The sequence below is a fragment of the Bison bison genome, unplaced genomic scaffold (genome assembly GCF_000754665.1).
Source record: "Bison bison bison isolate TAMUID 2011002044 unplaced genomic scaffold, Bison_UMD1.0 scf7180017864043, whole genome shotgun sequence".
NCBI classification, from domain to species: domain Eukaryota; kingdom Metazoa; phylum Chordata; class Mammalia; order Artiodactyla; family Bovidae; genus Bison; species Bison bison.
The window spans coordinates 7693476-7711888 of record NW_011494615.1 but is presented as its reverse complement, the minus strand read 5'-3'; the positions used below and the strand labels follow the sequence as shown (position 1 = coordinate 7711888).

At 44.0% G+C, this 18413-nt stretch overlaps 1 protein-coding gene across 1 annotated transcript in view; it reads right to left on the bottom strand.

The window, feature by feature from the left end:
• GLB1 (galactosidase, beta 1) overlaps positions 1–18413 on the bottom strand; it is a 104232-nt gene that overhangs the window by 52594 nt on the left and 33225 nt on the right. Inside the window, exons 7-11 of the mRNA XM_010835584.1 lie at positions 12571–12751; positions 7552–7610; positions 5714–5835; positions 5525–5565; positions 3267–3379 (exon numbers count right to left, since the gene is read on the bottom strand). Of these exons, the coding sequence (XP_010833886.1) occupies positions 3267–3379; positions 5525–5565; positions 5714–5835; positions 7552–7610; positions 12571–12751 (516 nt within the window). The remainder of the gene's footprint in view (positions 1–3266; positions 3380–5524; positions 5566–5713; positions 5836–7551; positions 7611–12570; positions 12752–18413) is intronic.

Here is an 18413-nt window from a genome sequence, read left to right as displayed (position 1 = left end):
GGCATCACTGACTCGGTGGATGTGAGTCTGAGTGAATTCCAGGAGTTGGTGATGGACAGGGAGGCCTGGCGTGCTGTGATTCATGGGGTCGCAAAGAGTCGGACACGACTGAGTGACTGAACTGAACTGAACTGATATATATATAATAGATAAATAGCACCGGGAACTATGTTCAGTATCCTGTAATAAACCATAATGGAAAAGAATATGTGTATGTATGTATAACTGTACACTTTGTTGTACACGGGAAACTAACATAATATTGTAAATCAGCTATACTTCAATTTAAAAAAAAAGAAAGAGAGAAATGGATCCTTTAGCCCCACGCAAGTCTTTAGAGTCTGCTGCTTGGCCAACAGCTTTCACTGCAGCCTCGGGAGAATTCATGAGCTAGAACATACAGCTAAGCCACCCTATATTCTTCACTGTCAGAAACTGTGAGATCATATATATATTTGGCCATGCCACGAAGCTTGTGGGATTCACCAACTAGGGACTGAACCTGGGCCATGACACTGGAAGCCCAGAATCCTAACCAGCAGGTAACCAGGGAGCTCCTAACATCTGTTGTTTTAAGCCACTAAGTTTGTGGGTAATTTGTTGCATAGCGATAAACTGGGGAGAAAACAAATCTCTTTTGAAGATTCACATCCACAACTAGCCCACTACTAAAATACACGCCATCCAGAGCATGTAAGTCAGGAGGGATGTAATTGAAGTTAACGTGAGATAAAGTTCTGGTTATAGGAAGGAAGTAAAGATATAGATTAATTTTAAATTATTATAAATTCAAACTGAATGTTAAAGTTTTTTGAAAGCCAGATATAAAGGAGTGCATATTGTATGAACCCATCTATATAAAGTCAAAAAACAAGCACAGCTAACTTGTGGTGATCAAGGTCAGGGGAAAGTCAGTAATTAGAAGGGACACGAGGGAAGCTTCTGAGGGACTGTGTGTTGGTTCCAGGAGTCTGTGTTTTATAAATTCACTGAGCTCTACATTAAAGAGCTGTGCTTTTCTGGGGAGGGTGGGGTGCGCATACTTCACACTTCATCAGGTAACCCCTAAAGAAACGAAAATACAGACGATAACATCCAAATTAGGGTGTGGAGGGGGTGGTGATATAAGAAAACAAAAATAAACAGTTCAAAAGAAAGTAAGAAAGGAAGACGAAACAAACGGTAGGCAAGTACATAATTACAAGATGGCTGAAATGAATCGATGTGTATCAAGAATTATAATGAATGATGATGAGCAGGTGCACCAGTTAAAAGACAAAATGTCCAAACGAGATTTTTTTAAAAATCCAGCTATATCCTGTTTACAAAGGATGTATGTTTTTATTTTATTGTTATTGAAGTAAAGTTGATTTACAGTGTTGTGTTAACTTCTGCTGCACAACCAAGTCAGTTATACACTCATACATTATTTTTCATTATGGTTTGTTACAAAGATATTAAATCTTGTTCCCTGTGCTCTACAGTAAGAAAGGAAGACCTTGCTGTTTATCCACGCTATGTACAACAGTTTCTCTCTGCTAACCCCACGCTCCCAATCCGTCCCTCTCTCCCTTGGCAGCCGCAAGTCTGTTCTCTATGTCTGTGAGTTTGTTTCTGTTTTGGGACAGAGGTTTTGGGGATGATTTTTAAGAAAGGATATAGAAGGATATCTTTCACAGGTACAAAGATACACCAGGTAAAAGATACACCAGATAAAAGAAGGCAGGTAAGTATATTAGTATCAGACATAACAGATTCTAAGGCAAAAATCATTATCAGAGATAGTTTCCATATGATACAAAAAGATTTAATTCTCAATTTGCATTCTAATAATATGGCCTCAAAAACTGACAGAACTACAAGGAGAAATATATAAACACAACTCTCTCAATAACTAATAGAATAAATTAACAAAAATTAGGAAGGACATAAAAGATATCAATAGCACCATTAATGAGCTTAATCAAATGAACATGTATACAGATTATAGCCAACAGTTATAAAACATGCAGTCTTTTCAAGAATATATGGAGTATTTGTTCATATTGGTATAAGCCAGGCTGTATGAGGAGGTTCAATAAATTTCAAGGGATTGGTATTATACTCAAAACATTCTCTAACCAGAATGCAGCTATGTGAGAAACCATCAGACTAGAAAAATACTTGTGTTTAATATTTTAAAACCTCACTTCTGAACATTTGAAGGGCCAAAGAGAAGTCAAAATAAGCATGTTTAAAAGCAAATAATAATAAATATATTATATATCAAGACTTACGAGATGGAGCCATAGCAGTACTTGAAGGAAAGGTACAGACTTGAGTATTTATATTACAAAAGAACAAAGTCTGGTTTAAAAAGCTAAGCTTCAAATAAAGGAAGGAAACAATAAAGATAGGAACAGAGAGCTTTGAAATGGAGAACAAATGTACAAGACAGAACTTGGGAGTCATCACTCTAAATTCTAGAGATTAAACCCACAATAAAAATTACACGAGCAACATTCTAACCACACATCTGAAAATGCAGATGAAATGAACAAACCCTGAGTAGTTAGGTATTGACTCTACTTTTTAATAGGCTTAAAGTATTTCATAATATTAACGTTAACACTTAGGCATAAATTGAGACTATGTTGAAAACAAAAAAAAAGTTTATACCATTTATAGGCAGAAAACCTTTGTTTTTTAACTTCAAAACGCAGGTGACTGAGCAGAAAAACTGTGGGTTTTTTTTTAAAAGCCACACAGAGACAGGAAACCCCACCTGGGTGCGTTAGATGCTTCAAAAGGTCACAACGCTAGCAGGACTAAGTGTTCAGGTGTCAGGCCAGGAGGAAATAGCAATCACTTGCTCCAAAGCAGAAAAATGAAGCTCTGCTGACAGCTCACACTTGCCCTGTGTTCACGATGCCCATAGATTTTCTCTCCCGCACACTTCAGCTATTTATGTGGACACACATTTATACCTTTAGTATAAATAATAGTAATGGCTAACACTTACTGGACAGCGTATGTGCAAGGGCTATTCCCGAGGCTTTACCTATGTTCTCTCTAATCTTTACAACACAACCGCGTGCTGTGGCCTGACTTGCTGACAGGCTCCCTCTTAACTGGGTGGGGCCAGGACTTGAGGTCAAGTCTAGCTGATGCCTCTATTCATCCATCCTTTTACACACAAAGGCTGCAGGAAGATGTCTACAGAGCATCCTGAGTCCCAGGCAGGCTTGGTCCAAGACCAGCCCCTGGAGCATGTACAAAGCACTCACCTTCTGAATAATATCCCGCAGAGCAAAATACTTCTCAGTGAGGTCCCCGGCCTCGCTCAGGGGGGCATCATAGTCGTAGCTGGTGGGCTGTGGTTGGTAGGGTATGTTGGCTCCTGGAAGACAAAACCATGCCGCGAGTTACTACAGAAGGCCTTCTCCTGTGAGAAGTTCTCATGGATTTGTGGAGGTGGTGAATAAAGAAGCACATTACAGCCAACTGTTAAGTGACACAGAGGTGGCCCTCCAGATGCAAGGTTTCTTCCTGCAGGTGGCCCTCACTAAGCACCTTGGTGTCTACAAAGGACTTTCCCCATTTACTCTCTCAGCAACCCCAGCAGATATCCCTGCACTGGATCCGCAGGGCATCTGAAGCTCCCAACAAAGCCCCCAGACATCTCACAGCCAGCAGTGGCCAGGCCTATGGCACGACTCACACGTCAGAATGTTAACCTTGCAGCTGTGATCTTGTTTATGACCTCCTCTGTGGCTAAAAAACAGGTCCATGGTAGACACACAGGTTTCTGGGCCCAGGATCAGCAGCAAAGCACTAAGGGGTTATCAGACCAAGTAAACTCAGAGAATTTTATCATGATTTTTCCTACCCCCAAAAAAGACCATGGAGGGACTTCCTGATGGTCCAGTGGTTAAGACTCTGTTTCCACTGCAGGGGGCGAGGGTTCAATCCCTGGTCAGGGAACTAAGATCCCACATGCCAAGTAGTGTGGCCAAAAAAAAAAAAAAAAAAAACCATATAGGAAATATAGGAATGGTGTATTTGCTTTGGAAAAAAACTGTGGCAGTTCCTCTAACTCTAAAAATAGAGTTAGTTACCATGTGAACCAGCAATTCCAATCCTAGGTGTGCAGTCAGAAGAACTGAAACAGAGACTCAAACAAATACTTACACGTCAATGTGCATAGCAACATTATTCATAATGGCCAAAAGAGGTGAGACAACCCACATGTCCATCACTGATGAATGGAGAAACTGAATGTAGTATATCTGCATAATAGAGTATTATTTCTCTATAAGAAAGAATGAAGTGCTGACACCCACTATAATACGGATGAACCTTGAGAAGATTATGCTGAATGAAAGAAATTAGACACAAAAGACCATATATTGTGTGGTTCTACTTGTACTAAGTGTCCAGAACAGACAAAGAGTGGTGGCCAAGAGCTGGGAGAAGGGCAGTGGGGCATTTCTTGGGTATGAGGTTTCTTTGGGGGGTAATGAAAATGTTTTGGAATTAGATGGTGGTAATGGCTGCACAAGTTTGTGCTAAACTAAACACCACTAGATCATATATTTTAAAAATCATCAGCTTTAGGGTATGTGAATTATGCCTCAACAAAATGTTTTTTAAAAAAGAAAGAGAAAAAAGACCAGAATATATGAACAAGTAAGTTATAGCCAGAGACTACGACTTGCCCAGTTAGCTTGATTTTAAACAATAGTTTCTAAATGCACAACCTACAGCCCTTAAAGTTTTTTTAAAGAAAAATGATTTTGTAGGAATTCTCTGGCAGTCCAGTGGTTAAGACTCCATGCTTCCAATGCACGGGATATGTGTTTGATCCCTGGTCAAGGAACTAAGATCTCACATGCCATAAAGTGTGACCAAATAAAAGAAAAATGATTTTTTGACCTACTGTATAGCCAGAGACTCGATATCTTATAGTAACATATTAGGGAAAAGAGTCTGAAAAAGAAATATATATATCTGTATCTATATCTATCTATCTATATATCTGAATCACTTTGCTGTATACCTGAAATACACTGTAAAGCAACTATACTTCAATAAAATTAAGAAAATAAAGAAAACCTAGAAAAATTAAAATTTACATAGGGAAAAAAATTCCACTTCTATGATTCTTACACATTTGTAAATTAAATTAAAATGTTGAAGTAAATTGTAGAAAGTAACTTTTGAACATCTAAAACAAGTATAGAAGGGTAATTCAGAAGCAGCCTAATGCTACTCATTCATATAACACTGATTATTTCATGACACCTGCATACTCAATTTTAAAAAATTATTCTCAATAGAAAAGTAAATTCAACATTTCTCTCTTCCTAATAAATAAAAGATGAAAGTGATTTTTTAATATTATATAGGCAATCTTACATATTAGAAAATTTAGGAGAAGACAAACCAAGACAGAAGAATCACCAATGGCCATGGTATGGACAAAATCAAGCACCAGAAACATTCTACCATTAGATTCTACAAACAAATGTTAAATCGCTCTTACCATTCCAATAGGCAAAATTGGTGCCACCTATAAACATGTACCTACAAGGAAACAAGAGAACAGATGAGCCCACAGCTCATCATGAGCCCACAGCTTCACCATGAGCCCACAGCTTCACCATGAGCCCACAGCTTCATCATGAGCCCACAGCTACAGAGGACTCCCTTCCCTCCAAAAATTAACACTCACATGTTTACATTTGCTCCGAGAGCAAGCATATCATGAAGGGTGAAAGCCACTGCTTTGGAGCTGACTGTGGAATGACGCTGGCCCCAGTGATCTAACCATCCGGTGTAGAATTCAGAATTGACCTAAAAAGAAAGAGATATGGAGCTTAGGACAGACTTAAACCTTCACGTGCTGGGCTTCCCAGTAACTACTGCCCTAGGTTATCCACTGAAGAACAGGAAGAGGGGGCAGCTGACATTCACTGCTTTGCTGGGAACTGGGGGACCAATGAGGACATTTCATAATAGCATTGCCTAAGCTCAGGTCTCAGGTGTGGACAAAGCAGGTGTTCCTGAAAAGCTGTACCTGCATCAAAATCTTATTAACCAATCCCCAGTTTGAATACGGGAGGAAAGTTTGCTGGGCAAAAGAGTCAGATGACAAAATATGTTTATGAAATCATTAGCACCAAATTCACCCTTTGTGTGAATCCAGATTTTCAGATCTCAGGTTGACTTATTTTAATTGAAGAATAGTTGATTTACAATGTTGTGCCAATCTCTGCTGTACAGCAAAGTGACATACAGACATTCTTTAGATCTCAGACTGACTTAATGTGTTGTAGAAATATTGTCCAAATATTCTAGTGCTTGGTGTTTCTGTTGGGCATGACCCTGCCACGCCCTTGTCTACAGAAGAAAAGAGAAATCTGGGTGTGTTCTGGGGACTTCTTGTCTCAGGCTGCAGGAAACAGCTCCACTCAGTGTCTGTGAACATGGGTTCTGCATGACTCAGGAAGCAGAGGCCAGGTTCAGAAAAGGCTGCTTTGTACCAAGGTGGGTGCACAGGCAGGGCAGCCTGACCTGCTGCGGGGAAGACACCCCTTACGTGGGGCCAAGTAACAACAACAACTGCGGGGGGAAGGGAAGTGGAGAGAGGGACACATTCATTGATGGGCTGAGCACCCCTGCCAGGACCTCATTGCCGTCTCTGCCTCCCAGCCGTCTACGGAGATGCCACAGAGCCCTGCAACTCCCAGAGCGGTCAGCAACCCTACATCCCCACATCTCCTGGCTGCTTGTCAGAAACTCAGTGCCCCTTCCCCAGACCCAGTAAATCAGTGTCTGCATTTTCACAAGACTCCTATGTGATTTCTAAGTAGATTGAAGGCAGAGCAGCTCTGTCACAAAGAGCTCTCAAGAAACACAGACCTGAGCTCAGATCCTGGCCCTGCCACTCACCAGCTATACAGGCATGGGCAAGTGACATAGTCTGAGTCTCACTGAAAAGAACGAGCTCTCATAACACCACTTATGAGAGCTGCCACGAGGACTAAAGGTCCTAAAGCTATGCCAGGGTGCAGAGCCTGGGACTTCCCTGGTGGCCCAATGGTTAAGAATCCGCCTTGCAATCCAGGGGATGTGGGTTTGATCCCTGGTAGGAGAACTAGGATCCATTCTGGAGGGGGCAGAATGGGGACCATGGTGAACATCCCGCCTCATTAAGCTCTGCTTTTTTTTTTTTTGCATTAAAAAAAAATCAATTGTATTTCTTTTTCTTTCTTTCTTTAATGATTTGGCTGCACTGGGTCTTCACTGCGGCGAGCAGGCTTCTCTAGTTGCAGCACATGGGCTTAGTCCCCCGTCCAGTGCAGAGCCTTAGTCTTGAGCAGTAGTACTGCTTCAGCTGTTGCCCATGCGTCCAGAAGGTGGTCTCTACAGCCCCATCAGTTCTGACCCCAGACCCAGAAACCAAGAATCCACTCCCACCCTTCACAGCACCTCATCACTCTCCCCCAAGAGCAGAAAAGAAGTCTGTACAACCAAGTGGTCTCCCCACGCCTCACCCCTGACTCTTACCAGGGGTCCTGTGGGTTCAAATTTCCTCTGGAGCATGAAAGCAGCGGTGAGGTTGGTACCTGAACGAGAAAGAGGAGAGAGGTCAGCCGTGGGAGTGACAGGTTCAAGAAAAAAGATTCCTTTGGAGACTTCCCAAAGGAAGTGGGTCCAGTAGTTAAGAATCAGCCTTGCAGGGACTTCCACCTGCCGATGCAGGGGACATGGGTTTGACCCCTCGTTGGGGAACTAAGATCCCACGTGCAGAAGAGCAGCTGAGCCCATGCACACCACAGAGAATCTGTGCTCCACAACGAAAGATCCTGAGTGCTGCAGCTAAGACCTGGTGCAGCCAAGTATATAATAAATTCATTTCTTAAAAAAGAGGACTTTCCCTGGTGGCACACTGGATAAGCATCCACCTGCTAATACAGGGAACATGGGTTCGATCCCAGGTCTGGGCAGATCCCACATGAGGCAGAGCTACTAAGTCCCTGTGCCACACCTACTGAGCCCATGTGCTGCCACTCCTGAAGCCCATGCACCTAGAGCCCACAACAGGAGAAGCCATTCAATGAGAAGCCCGGGTACCACAACGAACAGGGGCCCCCGCTTGCTGCAACCAGAGAAAGCCCATGTTCAGCAACGAAGACCCAGCACAGTTGAAAATAAATTAATAAAATGAAAAAAAAAACACAGATTCCTTTGCAGGACTTGAGCCTCAGGTTCCCTGCCCTCCCTCATACCCCCATGGGCCTGCACACCTCCAAGCCAGCCTCAGGTGAGGACTGCTTCAGGTGGGGACTCAGACCATACATTTGATAGACTGTGGGGACCACAGAATGATGTTTCCTTTGTGAACAGTGTCTGGGCCTCTCCTGACTGCATTCCTCTGGGAGATCATGACACAGGCCTTGTGCTTCCTCTGTGGCCCCAGAGCCTAGACACATGGCTGGTGTGCAGCTCTCTTCACTCAGGTATCTGGTTGACCGAGCTGCTCCCTACACAACGACCCTGCTTTGAACATACTTCCTGGTAGCCTCCACAGCACCATATGCATCACAGTGCCCAAATTAGAACCAGACATGGAACAACAGGCTGGTTCCAAATTGGGAAAGGAGTACGTCAAGGCTGTATATTGTCACCCTGCTTATTTAACTTATATGCAGAGTACATCATGAGAAACGCTGGACTGGAAGAAACACAAGCTGGAATCAAGATTGCCAGGAGAAATATCAATAACCTCAGATATGCAGATGACACCACCCTTATGGCAGAAAGTGAAGAACTAAAGAGCCTCTTGATGAAAGTGAAAGAGGAGAGTGAAAAAGCTGGTTTAAAACTCAACATTCAAAAAACTAAGATCACAGCATCTGGTCCTATCACTTCATGGCAAATAGATGGGAAAACAGTGGAAACATTGGCTGACTTTATTTTTTGGGCTCCAAAATCACTGCACATAGTGACTGCCACCATGAAATGAAAAGATGCTTGATCCTTGGAAGAAAAGTTGACCAACCTAGACAGCATATTAAAAAGCAGAGACGTTACTTTGCTGCCAAAGGTCTGTCTAGTCAAAGTTATGGTTTTTCCAGTAGTCATGGATGGATGTGAGAGTTGGACCATAAAGAAAACTGAGCACCAAAGAATTGATGGTTTCGAACTATGGTGTTGGAGAAGACTCTTGAGCGTCCCTTGGACTGCAAGGAGATCCAACCAGTCCATCCTAAAGGAGATCAGTCCTGAATATTCATTGGAAGGACTGATGCTGAAGCTGAAGCTCCAGTCCTTTGGCCACTGGCCACTCCAGTCCTTTGGAACTGACTCATTGGAAAAGACCCTAATGTTGGGAAAGATTGAAGGCAGGAAGAGAAGGGACGACAGAGGATGAGATGGTTGGATGGCATCACCGACTCAATGGACAGACACTTGAGCAAGGTCCGGGAGATGGTGAGGAACAGGGAGGCCTGGTGTGCTGCAGTCCATGGGGTCGTAAAGAGTGGGACATGACTGAGCAACTGAACAACAACAAATTAACAAATCAAAGGGACACACTGTGCTCTAATTACATCTATCCTGAGTCACAGAGTACACTCTGTATTTTAATTTGTACATCTCAAGCCACTCCAGACCACTTGTGCTCAATTTTTGTCTTTTGAAGTGTTCCATTAGGATGTCTATGTCTCATCTTGCATCCCACATCTTCTGTTCTCCCCATCTCCTCTAAAAAGAGAAAGGGTTTCTCCACAGAGAAGTAATGAGCACGAACAGCGTCTCTCCAGCCAGCGTCGAGGACACCCTGGCCCACCCTGCACTGTCCAGGTCCTGCAGCAGGTGTCCCAGGGTGCAAGCACACCAGCCCAGTCTCCAAATAACCCCTTGCCGTCGGACAAGTCTTGGGCTTCTCTGCGAGGCTAGCTCTCAGGAGAGAAAGCGATGATCAAGAAAGAGTGGAATTTCATTTCCTTTATGGCTGTAAATTTCTCACTATTAACTAAGCATTAGGTGGTTTCTAGATCTTTTTTTAAAAATTTTTATTGGAGTATAGTTGATTTACAGTGTTTTGACAGTTTCAGGTATACAGCAAAGCGAATCAGTTACACATATACATAGATCTACTCTCTTATTTTTTTTTTTTAGGTTCTTTTCTTGCATACCCCTCCTCCCGCCTTATCCCCTGATAACCCTGTTTGATTTCTGCATCTGTGACTCTATTCCTCTTTTGTAAGTTCATGTATACCCCCCCTTTTTTTTAGATTCCACATATAAGTGATATCATGTGCCATCTGTCTCTCTGAACCTGACTTACTTCACTCAGTATGACAATCTCTGGGTTCATCCACGTTGCTGCATATGGCATTATTTCACTCTTTCATGGCTAATATCCCACTGCACGTGTGCACTACGTCTGCTTTATCCATTCCTCTGCTGATGGGCATTTAGGTTGCTCGTGTGTCCTGGCTATTGTAGACAGTGCTGAGCTTCATGCTGGGGGCGCATGCATCTTTTTGAATTCTAGTTTTCTTTTGCTCTAACCTCAGGAGTGGGATTGCTGGATCGTATGGTAGTTTTAGTTTTTAAGGAAACTCTATACTGTTCTCCATAATGGCTGTTACCAACTTACATTCCCACCAACAGTGTAAGAGGATTCCCTTTGCTCCACACCTTCTCAGCATCTACTGCTTGTAAATTTTAGATGATGGCCACTCTGATTGGTGTGAGGTGATACTTCATGATAGTTTTGACTTACATTTCTGTAATTGTTAATATTAGTGATGTTGAACCTCTTTTCATGTGCTTTTGACCATTTGCATGTCCTCTTTGGAAAGATGTCTATTTAGAACTCTTCTCCATTTCTTAATTGGGTTACTTGGTGTTTGTTTTTTTTTTGGCTTCAGATCTTGAAACCTGCTCTCAAGAGCCTCTCCTGGGATCTGACCCCAGGCACTGCTCCTCTCCCACTCCAGGAAATGAAGCCGCCACCATCCCCCCTGCCCCAGGCACACTGGCCTTGAGTGTCTGTCCTTGAACCCACAGCGGTAGCAACCATGCTGTCACCCCACATACAAATAACATAACTAACTTGTGATAATCCTCAATTTGTTCCTCCCAACAGAAAAGTGCTGTGCTTTTTCATCGCTGTGTTAGGAAATGTGCCAAAACAGGAGGAAACCAGCATGCCACTTCCTGTGCAGCCCTTTGTAGATGACTTAACTTCATCACCAATTGATCTGAGCAATGTACCATGTTTCTAGAAACACTCAGTTCACTCGGAGCCAGTTATCTCTTTGTTCGTAGCAGAGAAGAATTTTTTAAAAAATGCAACTTCAGTCTGAACATCCTTCTCTACAGAAGGCAATGCTGGATGTGTGTCTCCTCCCTCAGACAGGACAACAGTGGGGTCTTTATGCTACTTGAAGAGCTGATCTTATGGACGAGTGGGGTAACGTTTTATTTTGAAATCATTCCAAATTTATAGGAAAACTGTGAGAATAATACAAAGAACTTATTTTCCCTTCACCCAGGTTCCCCAATTGTTAACATTTTACCAATTCATTGGTTTTTTCCTCTCTATATAAATATGCACATTTTTTTTTCTGAGCCATTTGAGAATAAGTTGTAGACAGGATGGTCCTTTACCCTTAAATACTTCAGCATGTATCCCCTAAAGAGCAAGAGCATTCTTTAAATAAATACAACACAATGATACAAAAAAAAAAAAAAATAGGAAATTAACATGGATAGAATATCATTATCTAAAGGCTTTATTCAAAGATTTCAATCGTCTCAATAATGTCCTTCATAATAACAACAACCAAAACAAACAGAAAAAAAAGTCCAGGACCCTTTTCAGGATCACATTGCACTTAGCCGTGATGCCTTTTATAAAAGCCGTTCTGAACCCACGTGAAGACCTCTTAATGTCGTTGCACCCTGAGCACCCCAGCCATGCCTTCATGGGCAGAACCTCAGTGGCTCACGCAGCATGAATGCGTCAGGAAAGACGATTCTTTGCAGCATCTACCAAACCACCTCCGGCCCATCACAGTTCCCAGTGTTATGAGTTATACAGAAAGAAGATGGAAGTGCCAGGCATGTTCTCTGCACTCCAGAGCTGACCTCAGAGTTCACAGTGGCCTCAACCCAGCCCAAGCATCCAGCCACGACTTGAGGGGATGGGGGTGGTGAGGGGGCAGGTGCAGACAAGAACAGCACATCCCAGACACAGCCTGAAAGGTGGTGCTCCTCCAGGTAGGGGAACCCCTGGCAGCAGCCCCTAAGAAAACAGGACTCCAGGCTGCAGCCAGCTCCGCCAGGGCTGGAAACAGAGCCTGTGTCCTAAGGGCCAACCCAGCTGACATCAAACCATCTCCGCCATCAAGGGTGCTTTATCAAGTATTCTATTTCACCGTTACAAATAAAGGAAAATTTGGGAAATCCTATTCAATATGCCCATGCCACTTAAACAATAGCTGCTTAGAGCAATTGACTGAGTAGAAGGCCCAGGTCCGCCCGCCGAGCTGGGTTTCTGCAGACACCAACCTGGGCTGAAGTCCACGGTGGCGTAGAGCCCCTGGAGCGCCCCACACTGCAGCAACCTCTCATTCACCCCGTCCGTGGTGAACAGAAGCACATCCTCACCCAGGTGGTCGTGGAAACGCTTCTGCAGGAAACGCAAGTAGTCGTAATCACAGGAGAGGTAGCTGCCATATTCATTTTCAACCTGCAAGTTTAAAAAAGAGGAGGGGAAAAAATCAGAAGACTCCAACGTTCTAAGGCAAACTGTGGTTTGGAGAAACTCCTCGAGCCTCTCTGAGACAACGAGGCTTAGGGGTCCCCTCCCCCTAAATATCTCCTACACTTGATCCTCAAAACTCATTTTCTAAAGAGCAACTCAGCATAAAAACCTAAGCCTGTGAGTCACAAGTAAGACCCAATGCAGACAAATGAATAAATAAATAAATATTAGAAAAAAATCTTAGAGGTATAGAGTTTAATGAAGGAAGCATGACACTAAAAAATACATATAATACAACTTCCCGAACAGAAAATCCAAACCAGTCAAAACCAAACTATACGTGTGGGTGTGCGGATAGTTGGTTGGTAGAAGTGTAAAAAAAATCAAGAAGCTGATGGTCATGAAAGTCAGGACAGTAAGAAAAAGTAGAGCATTATCAGGAAGCTTCTAGGGTCCTGGTGTGCATTTCCCATCTTGGGTGGTCGTGGCTGTTCTCTCCACAATGCTTCCTTCACTGCACATTAATGTGTGTGTGTTACAGCTCACAATTTTACAAAAATTTAAGAACTGCCCAAACATAAAAATTTCAATTAAAATTCAATAAAAATTTCAATTAAAATTCAATAAAAATTTCAGCACACAACACAAAACAAACTTCTGTGATACAAGGAATATGTTGTCTTTGAACATGAGCATAAGAAACCGAGAGCCCCCAAGAAGGGATAGTTAGGGAGTCTGGAATTAGCACGTATACACGGCTATATTTAAAATGGATAACCAAGAAAAACCTGCTGTACAGCACAGGGAACTCTGCTCAATGTTATGTGGCAGCCTGGCTGGCAGGGGAGAATGGGGGAGAATGGATCCATGTATATCTGAGTCCCTTTGCTGTGTACTTGAAACTATCACAACATTGCTAGTAATTGTTAAACTCCAAAATAAAAAGTTAAAAGAAAAAGAAACCGTGAGCCCCCAGAAAACAGGTGTCCAGCCTGAGGGAAGCCGGGAGAGGAGGTTAACGGAGCTTCCCCGGAGGGGTTACCGGAGGCGGCTCTAGACAGAAAGGCACTGGTCAAGGAGGCGAGACAGGTGGAGAGCGCTGCTCAGAGAGCAGGCTGTTTGCAGAATTGCTGGCAGCTCCAGGACGCCTGTGGACACAGTCGGGGTGTGGGGAGGGGTGGGGAGTGATGCAGAGGAACCCAATACCACCGTCACCGTCTAAAAGCTTAATGCGTGACGGCTTTCTCAGCAAGAATCCCTCTGACTATACCGTCATGGTGTGGGTTCAAACAGCAAAACGGGGACCTCCCGGGGGGTCCAGTGAGTAAGACTCCATGCTTCCAATGCAGGGGACACAGGTTCAAGCCCTAGTCGGAGAAATAGGATTCTATATGCCTCCAGGTACGGCAAATAAAATAACATAAAAATGTTATGGGACTTCTCTGGTGGTCCAGTGGTTAAGAATCTACCTGCCAAAGCAGGAGACATGGGTTCAATCCCTATTCTGGAAATATTCCACACGGCATGAGGCGGCTAAGCCTATGGGCCACCACTCCTGAAGCCTGCGTGCCCTCGAGCCTGCGCTCCGCAAGAAGAGAAGCCACCGCGATGAGAAGCCTGTGCGCCACGGCCAGAGAGAGCCTGTGCATGGCAACAGAGACCCAGCACAGCCAAAAGAATACACTGTCTTTTAAATGCTCTTAAGGAGAAGCAAAACAGGCAGTAGCAGCCAGTACCAAGGGCTTCAGAGGGCATGAAGCCATCCTGAAAAAGGAGGTGTTTCCACTCAGAGCAGGACACGCTCCTTGGGAGACTGATCCTGATACCCTGATGACCTGATCCTGATCAGCAGCCCCTTTGAAAATAAATGAAATAAATCTTAAGAAAAGCTCCGTAAATACTGGCAAGGTACATTCCTCCTCATTTTCTTTTTCCTCCTTTTAATTAAGAGCTGTTTATAGGGACCTCCCTGGTGGTCCCGTGCTCAAGACTCTGTGCTCCCAATGCAGGGGGCACAGGTTCAATTCCTGGTTGGGGAACTAAGATCCCACAGGCTGCACAACACAGCCAAAAAGAAAAAAACAGGTACTTATATGGCTGTGTCTTCCTTCATCATCTGGCTGCCAAGAAGTTCAGAGCTAACTTAAAGGTCAGCTGTAGCAACAAAGTGGGCTCACAGCCTCTGCACCCCGAGTTCTTTTCTGGCCATGCCCAAGCTGACATCGTTGATCTTCACTTACTTTTTCAAGCTTCGTTTATCCATTAACATCATTCTATTACAGTAAAATATAGGAGGGTATTTTAAACAGGATTGTAATTCATGCATACACATAATTTGGTTTGCTTTTTAGAGAAAGAGAGACAAGCTCCACATTGGCAAGGCAGCTCAGCGCTGCGGTCACAGGCACAGACATCAAAGGCCCAAGAGCCCTTGTGCAAATCTCAGCTCTGCCTCTTCTCATCCATGTGGCTCCACCTGTAAACCGTCTGTCTGTCTGTCAGAGGCGGGTGTGCCTTCCCCACTGGGCTGCATGAGGAATCCCTGAGCCGATACATGATACCTGGCACCTTGTGAGGGCTCAAAATGCTGGCAACAAAGCGTATATTCAAGTTCTCTATCATTGCCAAGGAGGGGAAAGGAGAGGCGGGGCAGGTGAGAGGAGAAACATACAGAAAAGGGCTTGAAAGACACACAGAAGAAGTCGAAGTGAGATTCCGAGGAACACTGATTTTCCTGGAGCAGGAGTCTGCTAACTTCTTCAATTAAGGGCCAGACAGTAAACACCAGGGGCTTCTGGGCCGTAAGTCTCTGTCTCAGCTACTCGAGGACGTTACTGTGGTGCCCGAGCACCCTAGACAGTGCATAAACGGCCGTGTGCCAATGGCACTGATCTACCACAACAGGCAGGGGGCCCCTACCGCAGCGTGCAGATACTTGCTCCAGGATAATCATCTCACCCTGTAAGCTCCAAAGTCCCCTACATACGAACCTTCAAGTTGTGGACTATCAAAGATGTGAATGTGCCCAGAGAAAGGATGAAGAGAAGCAAGAGAAAGATGAAGAAACTGAAGAACTGAAAAGATTCACAATGCAGGGAAATGGCAAGGGCATTTGCTTTATTTGAGGAGCCACTGTTTAGTTTTCGAGGCATGGGACCCAAATGTAGAACAGTTCACAAAGGCTGCAGGAGCTGTTCAGAATGCAATCCAGTGCTAGCATTGTCATCTATGATGAGAACAAAAGGGCTACGACCTAGATATCACTGGATCATTTTCCAAGAGGGTAGACAGAATTGTTTGTCTATGACAAACCTAGACAGTATTGATAAGCAGAGACATTACTTTGCTGACAATGGTTTGTATAGTCAAAGTTATGATTTTTTCCAGTAGTCATGTACGGATGTGAGAGTTGGACCATAAAGAAGGCCAAGTACCAAAGAACTGATGCTTTCAAACTGTGGTCCTGAAGAAGAGTCTTGAGAGTCCCTTGGACAGCATGAAGATCAAACTAGTCAATCCTAAAGGAAATCAACCCAGAATATTCACTGGAAGCACTGAGGCTGAAACCGAAGCGCCAACACTTTGGCCACCTGATGCAAAGAGCCGACTCACTGGAAAAGATCCTGATGCTGGAAAAGATTGAAGGCGGGAGGAGAAGGAGGCGACAGAGGAGGGGATCACTGGGTGGCATCACCAACACCATGGACATGACTTTGAGCAAATCCCGAGAGATGGTGAAAGACAGGGAACCTGGAGTCCATGGGGTCACAGAGAGTCGGACACGACTGAGCAACTGAACGACAACAGACAGAATTGATCCAGCAAGGAGCCAGAACCTGTACCATCAACATCAGGCATGGATGAAATCAAAGCCTGTACTCTGTCCCCTGTTGCTGACGATTCTTCAGCTCCGCCATCTCCCACCTCATCTCCCTTCTCCAGTCAGTTGCTCCTCTTGCCTGTTCGCTTGATGCCAACCCCCGTGTGCCAGTTGTTAGGCACTGTACTGTAAGACTGAACACGTTTTCTTTTTTGTGTTTGTTTTTTTAATGTATTATTTGTGTGGAAAGTATTATAAACTTATTATAGTATAGTACCATACAGCCAATTGTGTTAGTTGGGTACTTGGGCTAACTTCATTGGATTTAGGAACAAATTAGATTTAGGAACGTGCTCTTGGAATGAAACTCGTTCATACATAGGGGATTTACTATAAAGCGACAAAGACATTTTCAGTTGTTGACCTTCCAAAACAACAGGTATAAACAGAGGGGATCCCTCATGACAAGTGCCCCACAAATTAGGTTGTAGGATAGAAGGCCCCCATTCCTGATTACCAAGGGGCAAAAAGATTAGCTGGGATTTGAGCATGCAGAGAGATGTGGGGAGAAGAAAGAGGAGGAAACTCAGTTCCCTGGCAGGACCCAGAGTTAAGTTCATGTCACCTGAGGTTGCCAGGGATGGATACAGGAGGAAACACACCCACCGTCCAGCCCTCTAAATCAGTCAACTTTGCTCTCCTGTGCAGAGTTTGTATTTGATGACATTTTGAAAGTCAAAGTGAAAGTGTGAGTCACTCAGTCGTGTCCAACTCTGTGCTACTCCATGGACTGTAGCCCGCCGGGCTCCTCTGTCCATGGAATTCTCCAGGCAAGAATACTGGAGTGGACTGCCATTCCCTTCTCCAGGGATGACATTTTAGTGGCTTTCAATAACCAAAAGATACGGAAAACTTGTGAGCGAAAATTGAAAGTGATTTAGGGGGGACTTCCCTGGGGGTCCAGTGGCTAAGACCCCTTAGTCCCAATGCAAGGGCCCTGGGTGTGATCCCTGGTCAGGGAACTAGATCCCACATGTCCCAACTAAGAGTTAGCATGCTGCGACTGAAGATCCTGCATGCTGCAACTAAGACCCAGTACAACCAAGTAAATATATAAATTTTTTTTTTAAGGTGACTTAGAAGCAAAGGGCTTTCCAGGTGGCTTAATGGTAAAGAATCTGCCTGTCAATGCTAGAGATGCAAGAGACGGGGTTTGATCTCTGGTTTGGGAAGATCCCCTGGAGGAGGAAATGGCTACCCACTCCAGTGTTCTTGCCTGGAGAATCCCATGGACAGAGGTGGGCTGTCCATGGGGTAACCTGGTGGGCTACAGTCCATGGGGTCACAAAGAGTCAGACGTGACTAAGCAACTAAACAACTAAACAACAACAACAAACTAAAAAACAATGGAAACTGAGGAAAACCTGAAATTAAGAGGAAGGAGGAAGACCCAGCTAGGCAGACACATCCAGCTTCAGCCTTGAAATCGTCATATAGGAAAATGGGCTCTATAAGCTTAACTGTGTCCACTGTTTCCCCATCTATTTCCCATGAAGTGATGGGACCAATGCCATGATCTTCGTTTTCTGAATGTTGAGCTTTAAGCCAACTTTTTCAATCTCCTCTTTCACTTTAATTAAGAGGCTTTTTAGTTCCTCTTCACTTTCTGCCATAAGGGTGGTGTCATCTGCATATCTGAGGTTATTGATATTTCTCCTGGCAATCTTGATTCCAGCTTGTGCTTCTTCCAGCCCAGCGTTTCTCATGATGTACTCTGCATATAAGTTAAATAAGCAGGGTGACAATATACAGCCTTGATGTACTCCT